The sequence below is a fragment of the Pecten maximus genome, chromosome 4 (assembly GCF_902652985.1).
Source record: "Pecten maximus chromosome 4, xPecMax1.1, whole genome shotgun sequence".
Classification (NCBI taxonomy): domain Eukaryota; kingdom Metazoa; phylum Mollusca; class Bivalvia; order Pectinida; family Pectinidae; genus Pecten; species Pecten maximus.
Genome location: NC_047018.1, coordinates 46,329,835 through 46,342,111, shown reverse-complemented (window position 1 = coordinate 46,342,111; position 12,277 = coordinate 46,329,835). Strand labels below are relative to the sequence as shown.

The 12,277-nt window shown below is 40.2% G+C and overlaps 2 protein-coding genes across 2 annotated transcripts in view; one reads left to right on the top strand and one right to left on the bottom strand.

The window, feature by feature from the left end:
* Positions 1–12,277, top strand: part of LOC117326580 — a 71,286-nt gene that overhangs the window by 23,348 nt on the left and 35,661 nt on the right. The gene's annotated exons all lie outside the window — the stretch shown is intronic.
* LOC117326581 (uncharacterized PE-PGRS family protein PE_PGRS10-like) lies at positions 1,397–5,888 on the bottom strand. The gene is made up of 4 exons (XM_033883339.1): positions 5,798–5,888; positions 4,589–4,781; positions 3,120–3,250; positions 1,397–1,584 (listed from the first exon to the last, which is right to left on the bottom strand). The coding sequence occupies exons 1-4, from the start codon at positions 5,886–5,888 to the stop codon at positions 1,397–1,399; spliced, it is 603 nt and encodes a 200-aa protein (XP_033739230.1).

Sequence of the window (12,277 nt, the reverse complement as noted above, 5' to 3'; positions counted from 1 at the left end):
TTGGACTTGTAGCATGCTGGGGAGAAGGGCTACCAAGTTTGTTCAATGAATGACCTTGACCTACTTTCAAGGTCACAGGTCGAATAGACTAAAATCTTGAAACAACTTTTTCTCAATAACCAAGAGGCCCAGTGACTTGATATTGGGCCTGTGTCATGCTGGGATAAAGGGCTAACTAGTTTGTTCAAAAGAATGAAGTTGATTTTCATTCAAGGTAACAGGGGTCAAATAGGCTAACAATTTTAAACAACCTCTTCTCAATAACTGAGTCAGGCCCAGGGACTTGTAATAGGCCAGTAGCATGCTGGGGCAAAGGGCGACCAAGTTTTTTTTAAAAATGAATGACCTTGACCTTCATTCAAGGTCACATTGGTCAGATAGGCTGAAATATTTAAACAACTTCTTCTCAGTAACCAAGAAGCCTAGTGAATTAATATTAGGCAAGTAGCATGCTTACGTGAAGGGCTACCAAATTTATTTAAATGAATGACCTTGATCTTCATTCGAGGTCACAGGGGTCAAAAAGGCTGAAATCATTAAATGACTTCTTCTCAATAACCAAGAGTCCCAGGCAGTTGATATTGGGTCTGTAGCATGCTAATGAATGACCTTGACTCACATTCAAGGCCATGTCAGTCATGTATGCTCAGATCTTTAAATGACTTCTGAATAGCCAAAGTGCAGAGAGACATTATATTGGCCCTGTAGCATGCTTTCAAATAAATGCAGGATCCTTATATGAAAAGATCACTCCATTGCAGGTGAGCAATTCGGGCCCATTTGGCCCTTTGTTACCTTTCACTCTTAAATTGCCAAATATTTCATATTTCCTATCAATCACTTACAAATGATTCTGTTACCATCCCATTCTCATCACACCACCTACACTTCCCATCACACCACCTACACTTCCCATCACACCACCTACACTTCCCATCACACCACCTACACTTCCCATCACATCACCTACACTTCCCATCACACCACCTACACTTCCCATCACACCACCTACACTTCCCATTACACCACCTACACTCCCATCACACAACCTTCACTTCCATCACACCACCTACACTTCCCATCACACCACCTACACTTCCCCATCACCCCATCACACAACCTTCACTTCCCATCACACCACCTACACTTCCCATCACACCACCTACACTTCCCATCACACAACCTTCACTTCCCATCACACCACCTACACTTCCCATCACACCACCTACACTTCCCATCACACCACCTACACTTCCCATCACACCACCTACACTTCCAATCACACCACCTACACTTCCCATCACACTTCCTACACTTCCCATCACACCACCTTATACACTTCCCATCACACCACCTACACTCCCCATCACACCACCTACACTTCCCATCACACCACCTACACTTCCATCACACCACCTACACTTCCCATCACACTACCTACACTTCCCATCACACACCTTACACTTCCCATCACACCACCTACACTTCCCATCACACCACCTACACTTCCCATCACACCACCTACACTTCCCATCACACCACCTACACTTCCCATCACACCACCTACACTTCCCATCACACCACCTACACTTCCCATCACATCACCTTACACTTCCCCATCACACCACCTACACTTCCCATCACAACCACCTACACGGCCCAGCAAAAACCACCACCGGCCTCCAACAGCACCGAACCAAACACCCAAAAGCCCAGCAACAGAAAAAAAACCCAAACACAAAACACCACCACAACAAAAAAGCAAACCAACACCACCCCAAAAAACAAAACCCCCCAACACCAAAAAAGGGAAAACCACAACAAACAAACCCCACCCCCAAAAACACCCCCCCCCCCCACAACCCCCCCCCCACCCCAAACCAAACCCCCCCCCAAAAAACCCCCCCCACCCACCACACCCCATCACCCCCCAAAAAACCCCCCCCCCCCAAAACCCAAAAAAACCCCCCCCCCCCCCCCCCCCCCACAAACCACCACACCCCCCAAAACCCCACCCCCCAAAACCCCCAAAAAACCCCAAAAAAAACCCCCCAAATCCCCCAAAACCAAAAAACCCTTCCCCCAAAAAAAAAAACCCAAAAAAACCCCCCAAACCCCCAAAAAAAAAAACTTCCCAACAAAAAAAAGCACCCCCCAAAAAAAACCCCCATTTTCCCCAAAACACCCCCACACCCCCAAACCACCCCCACCCCCCAAAACCCCCCAAAAAAACCCCAACACCCCCACCCCCCCAACCCCCCCAAAAAAACCCCACCACCCCGCCAACCCCCACTCACACCCACCACCACCACACTCCAACAACACCACACCCCATCAAACCACACCCCCTACCACACAACCTCACCCAACCAAACCAAAAAAAGAAAAAACCCCCAACACAAACCCCAAAAAACCCCAAAAAGGCAACACACCCAAAAAACACAAAAAAAAAAAAAACACAGAACAAAAAAAATAAACCAAACAGAAACCAAAACAAAAACCCAAAAAACAAAAAACTAAAAAAAACCATAAACGGGCCACCACACATAAACCCACATCAATAACCCAACAAAAAACAACCAAAACCCCAACACACAATCACACGAACCCAAAAAAACAGAAACAAAAACCAAAAAACCCAAAAAAACCAAAACCAAAAAACCCTAACCCAAAAAATAAAATTCCCACAAACAAACCCCAAAAAAACAAAAAAATTACAAACTTCCATAAAACCATACCCAAAAAAAACTACCCCCCAAAACAACCAAACAAAAAAACGCAAAACCAAACCAAAGGGAAAGGATAACCCCGAAAAAAAACCAACCCAAAACAAAAGAAAGGGCCCAAAACAAAACCACACCAACATACAACAACAAATTAAACCCAAAAACCAAACCACCCCCCCAAAAAATCCAAAACAAAATTAAACAAACCTCAGAACAAATACAAAGGCCATCACAAACCACCAAATCCGAGTCACAAAAACCCACTACAACTTACATGCAAAAACCGAATCATCCAACACAAAACATAAACCAATCACACAACAACAATCCCCATCCACCAATCGACACCGACCACAACTCCACATCCCATACATTACACTCCATCACACCCACATCCACCCACCCTTAACACTCCATCACACACACCACCTACACTTCCCATCACACCACCTACACTTCCCTTCCCACAACACCACCCACACACCTCCCCATACACCCAGTACACCAACAACCCATACACCCACCTGCACACGAAGCAAAAAACAAATAACCTTTAACCACATAGACAAAATCAATACAAACACAACCTAACAATCACAGAAACAACACCACAACAATAAAAGAAGAACAGAACAAAAAAACTCCCCAAACATACACAAATACACAAACTCAAACATGCAACCAAAACAAAACAACTCCCATCACACCACCTAACAATCAGCACAACACAAAATCCATCACACGCAAAGCAACACTAATCACAACCACTCAGCAACTTCAACACCACCGCATACACGTACCATACACATTCCTACACCCCATCACACACAAACACACACCAACCAACACCACAACAACACACGCATACAACAAAGGCAAGAACACCAGCACTCCCATCACACACGACAGCTCCCAGCAAACACACAAAACAAACATCCTAAACTAGCACACAAAAAAAAAACAAAAACTGAACCACAAGCAACCAACCTAAACGCAATCAAACACGCACCCCAACACTCCAATAGAAACAGCAACAAATACAAACACAAGCAAAAAAAACAAAACGAACACACAAAGTACAAGGACAAGCACAACCACATCAAGAAAAAAAAAAAAGAAAGCCAAGCAACAAAAGGAAACACTCCCATCACGCCACGAAAGCACCAACAACAACACCTACACCCACACACAACCACATCCCAATCACAAACACCCACGCCCACAAAACCAAAGGAACACTAAGAGGCATCACACACTCCCACAAACAACACACAAACAAAAACTAAAACAACCCATGCACACCACCAACAGCTACAAACACACACTAACCAAACACCAACACTCTCATCACACAACAATTCCAGACAAACACAAGACCAACACCCAACAAAAACCAGAACACAAGCACAAAACACAAACATCCCCAAGTAAAACACCACGAAGGCATCACAACACACGACCAACAAAACAGAACTGCCCATCAGCAACACCTACACTCCCATCAACACAAACACTCCAATCAAACCACACACTCCCATCAACAACCTAAAAACCAGCACTACCAAACCATCAAACCACCTAACCCATCACAACAGCTAACACCACAAAACAGACACCCACACAACACCCAACATACAACTCAAAACCACTACACTCCCAACAACACCACAGTCCCCAAACGACCAACACCCCATCACACCACCTACAACTCCCCATCAACACCACCTACACTTCCATCAACTAACCACCTACACTTCCCATCACATCACCTACACTCCCCATCACATCACCTACACTCCCCATCACACCACCCTACACTTCCCATCAAAATCACCACCTACACTTCCCATCACACCACCTACACTTCCATCACACCACCTACACTTCCCATCACACCACCTACACTTCCCATCACACCACCTACACTTCCCATCACACCACCTACACTTCCCATCACACCACCTACACTTCCCATCACACCACCTACACTTCCCATCACACCACCTACAATCTCCTCTATGTTGTATACAATACCTGATCCTGATATTGGAGAACCTATTCAATAAATACCATTAGTATACACATACAATAAAGGCCTGAAGGGTAGGGACCATGATAGGGGGATATATAGCAAATTCTTTAAAATCTTTCTATATGAATGGAATGATTTGGTCCATATTTAGTCTGCAACATCCTTGGATGAAGGAGAATCGATTTTGTACAAAACTTGAGTTTGATTAAACAAGTCAACTGATCAGAGGTCTAAGTCAAAGGTCAAGTTCATTGTCAAATTTTGTATCTTTTCACTGGTACAGATTTTGTTAAAATGCTATGAAGCAAAGTTGGTCAGAAATAAACTGTCACACAGGTCAAGGAAATTTTTTGTGTATTTTCACTGATTAACATTTTGTCATGACATTATAAATAAAAACAAGAATAAACAAGCTGTCAGCTGACCAAACATTAAGTTAGTCAAGGACAAATTTATATCTGACAATTGCCCTTGATTATAAAAAGAAAAACAAAGAGTATTGGAATATGGAATATGGAGGTGGAAGGAAACAAGAATCACGTGTATATTTTGTTTCCTATTTGCAATTGCTTTTGAAGTCCAAATTTCAAAAATCAAACTTAATCTCAGTGATATTGGGCAGATGGCGTCTTAATAATATATCAGGATATAAGCTAACCTGTCAGAAGTACTCTTGTTTGCTTTGTTGGGTTTTTTTTTTAACCAGAATGCTCAATTTGCATGGCTGAAGGAAAAAGTTGACAGAAATACATGATAATTTAAGAATCCTTTACCAGAATTACTGAAATATTCAGGTGAGCAATGCATGCCCCATGGGCCTCTTTTTGAATGTATAAACAATGGAAATCAAATTTTAAACCAAGGTATTTGGCCAGTGATATCTCCATGGAATATGAGACTACTGGTGTGTCTGGAGTGATTGGCCTCAGGGCTGTCTATCAAAGGTTGTTACATGTCACCAATATCATTCTGAGCAGCTGAAAATAAAAAAAAACCTACCAGCTTTTATATGTATAACAGCACTATTCAATTGTGAGACCTGTTGGCAAGAAAAGGAAATGGGAATCCTGGACTCTTTGTGGCCGTCGTGTACACGATAGGTTATTGTAACCTGGACTCTTTGTGGCCATCTTGTACACAATAGGTTATTGTAACCTGGACTCTTTGTGGCCATCTTGTACACAATAGGTTATTGTAACCCTGGACTCTTTGTGGCCATCTTGTACACAATAGGTTATTGTAACCTGGACTGTGGCCATCTTGTACACAATAGGTTATTGTAACCTGGACTCTTTGTGGCCATCTTGTACACAATAGGTTATTGTAACCTGGACTCTTTGTGGCCATCTTGTACACAATAGGTTATTGTAACCCGGACTCTTTGTGGCCATCTTGTACACAATAGGTTATTGTAACCCGGACTCTTTGTGGCCATCTTGTACACAATAGGTTATTGTAACCTGGACTCTTTGTGGCCATCTTGTACACAATAGGTTATTGTAACCTGGACTCTTTGTGGCCATCTTGTACACAATAGGTTATTGTAACCTGGACTCTTTGTGGCCATCTTGTACACGATAGGTTATTGTAACCTGGACTTTTTGTGGCCATCTTGTACACAATAGGTTATTGTAACCTGGACTCTTTGTGGCCATCTTGTACACGATAGGTTATTGTAACCTGGACTTTTTGTGGCCATCTTGTACACAATAGGTTATTGTAACCTGGACTTTTTGTGGCCATCTTGTACACAATAGGTTATTGTAACCTGAACTTTTTGTGGCCATCTTGTACACAATACCGTAGGCCATGTTAACCTGGACTCTTCAGTCTCTTTGTGGCCTTCTGGTAAACAATAGGTTATGGTAGTCCTGGATTCATTGTGGCCGCCTGGTAGACAATAGGTTATGGTAATCCTGGATTCATTGTGGCCTTCTGGTAGACAATAGGTTATGGTAATCCTGGACTCTTTGTGGCCTTATAGACAATAGGTTATGGTAATCCTGGACTCCTAGTGGCCTTCTGGTAGACAATAGGTTATGGTAATCCTGGATTCATAGTGGCCTTCTGGTAGACAATAGGTTATGGTAATCCTGAACTCATAGTGGCCTTCTTATAGACAATAGGTTATGGTAATCCTGGACTCCTAGTGGCCTTCTGGTAGACAATAGGCTATGGTAATCCTGGACTCCTAGTGGCCTTCTGGTAGACAATAGGTTATGGTAATACTGGACTCTTTGTGGCCTTCTGGTAGACAATAGGTTATGGTAATCCTGGACTCCTAGTGGCCTTCTGGTAGACAATAGGTTATGGTAATCCTGGACTCTTTGTGGCCTTCTTATAGACAATAGGTTATGGTAATCCTGGACTCCTAGTGGCTTTCTGGTAGACAATAGGTTATGGTAATCCTGGACTCCTAGTGGCCTTCTGGTAGACAATAGGTTATGGTAATCCTGGATTCATTGTGGCCTTCTGGTAGACAATAGGTTATGTTAATCCTGGGCTATTTGTGGCCTTCTGGTAGGCAATAGGTTATGGTAATCCTTGACTCTTTGTGGCCTTCTGGTAGACAATAGGTTATGTTAATCCTGGGCTATTTGTGGCCTTCTGGTAGACAATAGGTTATGGTAATCCTGAACTCCTAGTGGCCTTCTGGTAGACAATAGGTTATGGTAATCCTGGACTCCTAGTGGCCTTCTGGTAGACAATAGGTTATGGTAATCCTGAACTCCTAGTGGCCTTCTGGTAGACAATAGGTTATGGTAATACTGGACTCTTTGTGGCCTTCTGGTAGACAATAGGTTATGGTAATCCTGGACTCCTAGTGGCCTTCTGGTAGACAATAGGTTATGGTAATCCTGGACTCCTAGTGGCCTTCTGGTAGACAATAGGTTATGGTAATCCTGGACTCCTAGTGGCCTTCTGGTAGACAATAGGTTATGGTAATCCTGGACTCTTTGTGGCCTTCTGGTAGGCAATAGGTTATGGTAATCCTTGACTCTTTGTGGCCTTCTGGTAGACAATAGGTTATGTTAATCCTGGGCTATTTGTGGCCTTCTGGTAGACAATAGGTTATGGTAATCCTGAACTCATAGTGGCCTTCTGGTAGACAATAGGTTATGGTAATCCTTGACTCTTTGTGGCCTTCTGGTAGACAATAGGTTATGTTAATCCTGGGCTATTTGTGGCCTTCTGGTAGACAATAGGTTATGGTAATCCTGGACTCCTTGTGGCCTTCTGGTAGACAATAGGTTATGGTAATCCTGGACTCCTAGTGGCCTTCTGGTAGACAATAGGTTATGGTAATCCTGGACTCCTTGTGGCCTTCTGGTAAACAATAGGTTATGGTAATCACACCTGGCCTGTGAAATGTCTGCTGGCAGATACTATCGTAACCATGGTAGGTCATTGTGAGGATTGTATATCTTCAATTCAGGACTTTATAACCAGTCAGAATTTACAGTATATTATGATGAATTTGTAAATGGTCAAACATTCTTTATTTTCTTTTCTTTTTTCAAAATGTTGTGTGGTCATCAATATTTATTATTATTCAGTGCCTTTTGTTCTAATGGAATTATCATTTACCTACATTGTAGAGAAATCAAAGGTAAATGAAAGGTCAAGGTCACAAGTTATGGTCATTGGTAAGAACAAGACTAAGAATCAAGGTTATACAAGTTGTGGTACATTTGAAAGAGCAGGGCTGAATGTCAAGATCACAATAGATATGAAACATTTAACAGGGCTGGGCTGGAGGTCAAGGTAACATATGATATAGTACATTGTTAAGAATAGGACTGAAAGTCATGGTCACAAGTGTTATAGTTCATTTGTAAAGCAGGATTTAGGGTCATTGAAAGTCACTAAAATCAAGGTACTTTTTATGAGCAAGTCTGAAGGTCAAGGTCATAGACAGGGTACAAAAATGACTACATCACAGCTATTTTCTATAAATCTATAGAGATGTTCAGTACATATTACTTACAGCTAATGAAGTGATAGGATTGTGAAAATGATCACTCATTTAAATGATACTCAAACAATTTTGAAATGAAAAAAATTGATTCTATCTACAGAAATACTGGCTGTCATATTGGAACTATAAGAGGTTAAGTTCCACAGTAGTTAGTAGAACAGTGTGTGTCTGGGGCTCATTTGGTCTTAACATTGTGTTGCAGGATAAAGGTAAGCATTTGTGCTGGTCAAGGTCACACCAAAAGTTGACATACACATCAGATATATAGAGGATATTGAATGGTTTCCCGTTTAATATAACATATATTTCACGAGTATGACAGAATATCAATATTTTCACGAGTGTGAAGCAAGAGTGAAAAATATCAAAATATTCTGTCATACGATTTCATTTCATAAACTTAAAAACAAAATTAAAAACATCGAGAAATTAATAGTAAAAAGTGTGTGAATCAGTAATGACGTCATCTCTTTGTGACATTACTCCACATCAACTTGACGGCGCCATTTTGAAAGGACTGACCAGCACATTTTAAGCGTTTTCTGCTGTTATCGGAGAATCGATCTTAGCATGAATAGCTAACGTCAAGTGAGTATTAAGTCAAAAACTAGTCAGAATATTTCAGAAATACAGCAAAATAACCAATTTATCTATCTCCGCTTCTATTGGAAAAATCGGCAACTTTCAACGAGGTGAATACAAAGGTCCGCTCTGATTGGTCAAAAACGAAAAACTTATATTAAACTGCAAAATCTTATATTTTCACTGCTCATCGCTACAGTGAAAATATAAGTTTTAGTAGTTTGATAGGCCTGAAAGCGCTTGCGTTATTGATTGCAATTGTTTGTAATGTTGACTCGTTTTTGTTAATATATATATTAATATAATGATAATAAAAACACAAACCATCAAAACCCTTACTCTCAGAGCAAGCTTTTCAGGTGAATATATATATATATATTATGATGTTATTATAAAAAAGTTAAGATATTTGACATTCCTACAATTAAACTTTTGATCTGTAATCATTTGTCTCACATTTATTTCCTTTCGTAAATATAATACAGTATATGCATCCTGTCCAAAGACTAATCAGATTGCCCCTGAAGCCATTCAACACAAATAATTGGATTTTATCGCAGAGCTAGGTCACAGGGATTTTACTCTTATAATATCACTTCTTTTTCAGGAAGCAAATTTAATTGAAGTTTTTTTCAATCTTAAGTAGTTAAGTAGTTCTATGTCAGTTGTTTCTTTGTTGAAACTTTTGAAATAACAAAAAGCAAATGTAACTCCAGTGTTCTGATAAATGTTGATGCTGCTGATCTTGTGTTAGGGTTAAACTGAGAAACCCACATCTGTCTTACGTAAATTAATTACCTCAAGAGCTCTCGGCAGTTAAGTTCCTTTATGTTCGGAGAGAAGGTCACACGGGCATTCGTATATATACTCCCTTGTTAGAACAAACCTGAAGGTCTCCGTAACATTACCTATTTCTACTATTGATTTCTTGCCTCTACAATAAATGGATATAGCTGCAACCATAATTCTGATTTATTTTCTATCATCAAAATTTAGCGGTTTGATATATAACGGTAATAAGCGTCACTTATTAAAATGTATTATCGGTCACACTTGACTGATTAGAAGGATCCTCTGCCTTTTTGTATTTTGGTGAAAAAATTTCAGTTGAATTGTCCTGCAGTATAAAGATATATAGGCAATTAATAACAATTGATATGTGTTAATTAGAAATCCTGTGATGTTTTTTGCATTGAAATTAACTCGTTAACATTCATCCTTCAGTTCTTCTCCGGACGATGTGGATCTTTTATTAAAATCTTCTTTGATAAGTTGAATTCAAATTTTTTTCTAACGTACACATCTTACTGTTTGTTTGAGTATATCACCTTGAATTCGTCCATGTGGCATATTGATGTATGCAAAGTTTTCTCCCTTTATTTATGAATGGTAAATATATATATTTCTATTCTATGAAATACTGATTTGTCTTTTATACATTAATTATGTATATTGTCATATTTTGATTTCTGTAGGACTTAAAACATATTTATATAAATATATATTACATAGTAAGACAAATGTCGAAGGAAGACAATTTTATGACTCCAAGCTGCCCTGATCAGTACATGTCATATCATATTTGTATCCCCCCTCAAACTCAAGATCTATATGGCACCTAATCGCTCCCCAAGTCAAGTTGGTAAGAAGCAGTATCTATTCAGGGTGACATTTCTCCCCAAGTCAAGTTGGTAAGAAGCAGCTAGTCACGGTGTTCAAAATAAGCTGGCGACCGGCGCATTTCACCGGCTACTTTGCTCCCGGCGCCGGCTACTTTCAGATGTCTACTTACATATTAAAATGTTGTGAAACGTATTCTGACTTTGGGGAGTTCGGGAAACAAATAAAACACAACCTTATTTATATAATATTCAATGATTACTCATCGTTCACTTGTCCATGCTGTCAAAACACCGTCGGAAGAAAACAACAAGCTTCTTCACGACACCGATCAATGTTAATCTAGGTATTGTGTGTGATGCTTTTTTCGCGCTGCGATAAAAACGTCTTACTGACCATGAGTTACAAGCACATGCTTCCGGTTCATCATGAAACGAAATAAACGACTTTTTTGAAGTCTCTTCAAGGAAAAAACAAAAGGGTATGTTATTTAGATGCATTTGAACTGTTCATCGTCGCACAACGGTACAATATAACCGTATGATTAACTATGGAGTGCGATCCTCTGAAGAGAGATGATTACCAACGTCTGACGTGATTGACATGTAGTTGGGTCACACTAAGTAACTTACTGACACAGAATCGGCGTAATGAATTAAAATTATTACGCACACAATAAAGAAGTAAAATCACAGCCATTAATAATGTATTTCGTATTTTATATATCATTTTTCTTTAATTTACGTTTTTTAAGTTGAGTTAATCAGTTTCAGTTACATGTTTTGGAACTGTGACCTTTCTATTAAAAATGACACAAGACATGACTGTACAGATATCATTAATTCTTCACAAAAACTTCTAAATAAAACAAAAACACCGGTTGGTACACTCAAAAGTTTTACAATACATATATATATAAAAAATGTACATGCAAAAATGTAAAAAGTGCATTTTTTATTGCTAAATTATTTCCAAAAACTACTGTTATATAGTGAGAAAACCCATATCTGGCCTCTTTGATTTAAAATTTTCCTGGGGGAGACCCCCCATACCCCCCTTATGAGAGGGGGTCATGCCCCCTCTCATACTCTCCCCCCGCCTTTGGCGTCGCTGTTGGCTGCGTGCCTTTGGCACACATGGTGCCACCTACTATTTCTATTGTGCCAGCTACTCTAAAATCTACTGAACACCCTGCTAGTATCTTGTCAGGGTGATATTTCTCCCCAAGTCAAGTTGTTAGGAAGCAGCTAGTATCTTATCAGGGTGATATTTCTCCCATAGTCAAGTTGGTAAGAAGCAGCTAGTATCTTATCAGGGTGACAATTTAACTCCTCGAGC

Bases quoted from the DNA above. Each gene is read 5' to 3' on its own strand.
- LOC117326581 (XM_033883339.1), bottom strand. From the start codon at position 5,888: ATGGCCACAAAGAGTCCAGGTTACAATAACCTATCGTGTACACGACGG. The intron at 3,251-4,588 runs GTAGGTGGTGTG...CTTCGTGTGCAG, and splicing joins GTAGGTGGTGTGATGGAAGT to GTGGGTGTATGGGTTGTTGG. The intron at 1,585-3,119 runs GTGGGTGTGATG...TGGGAAGTGTAG, and splicing joins AGTGTTAAGGGTGGGTGGAT to GTGGTGTGATGGGAAGTGTA.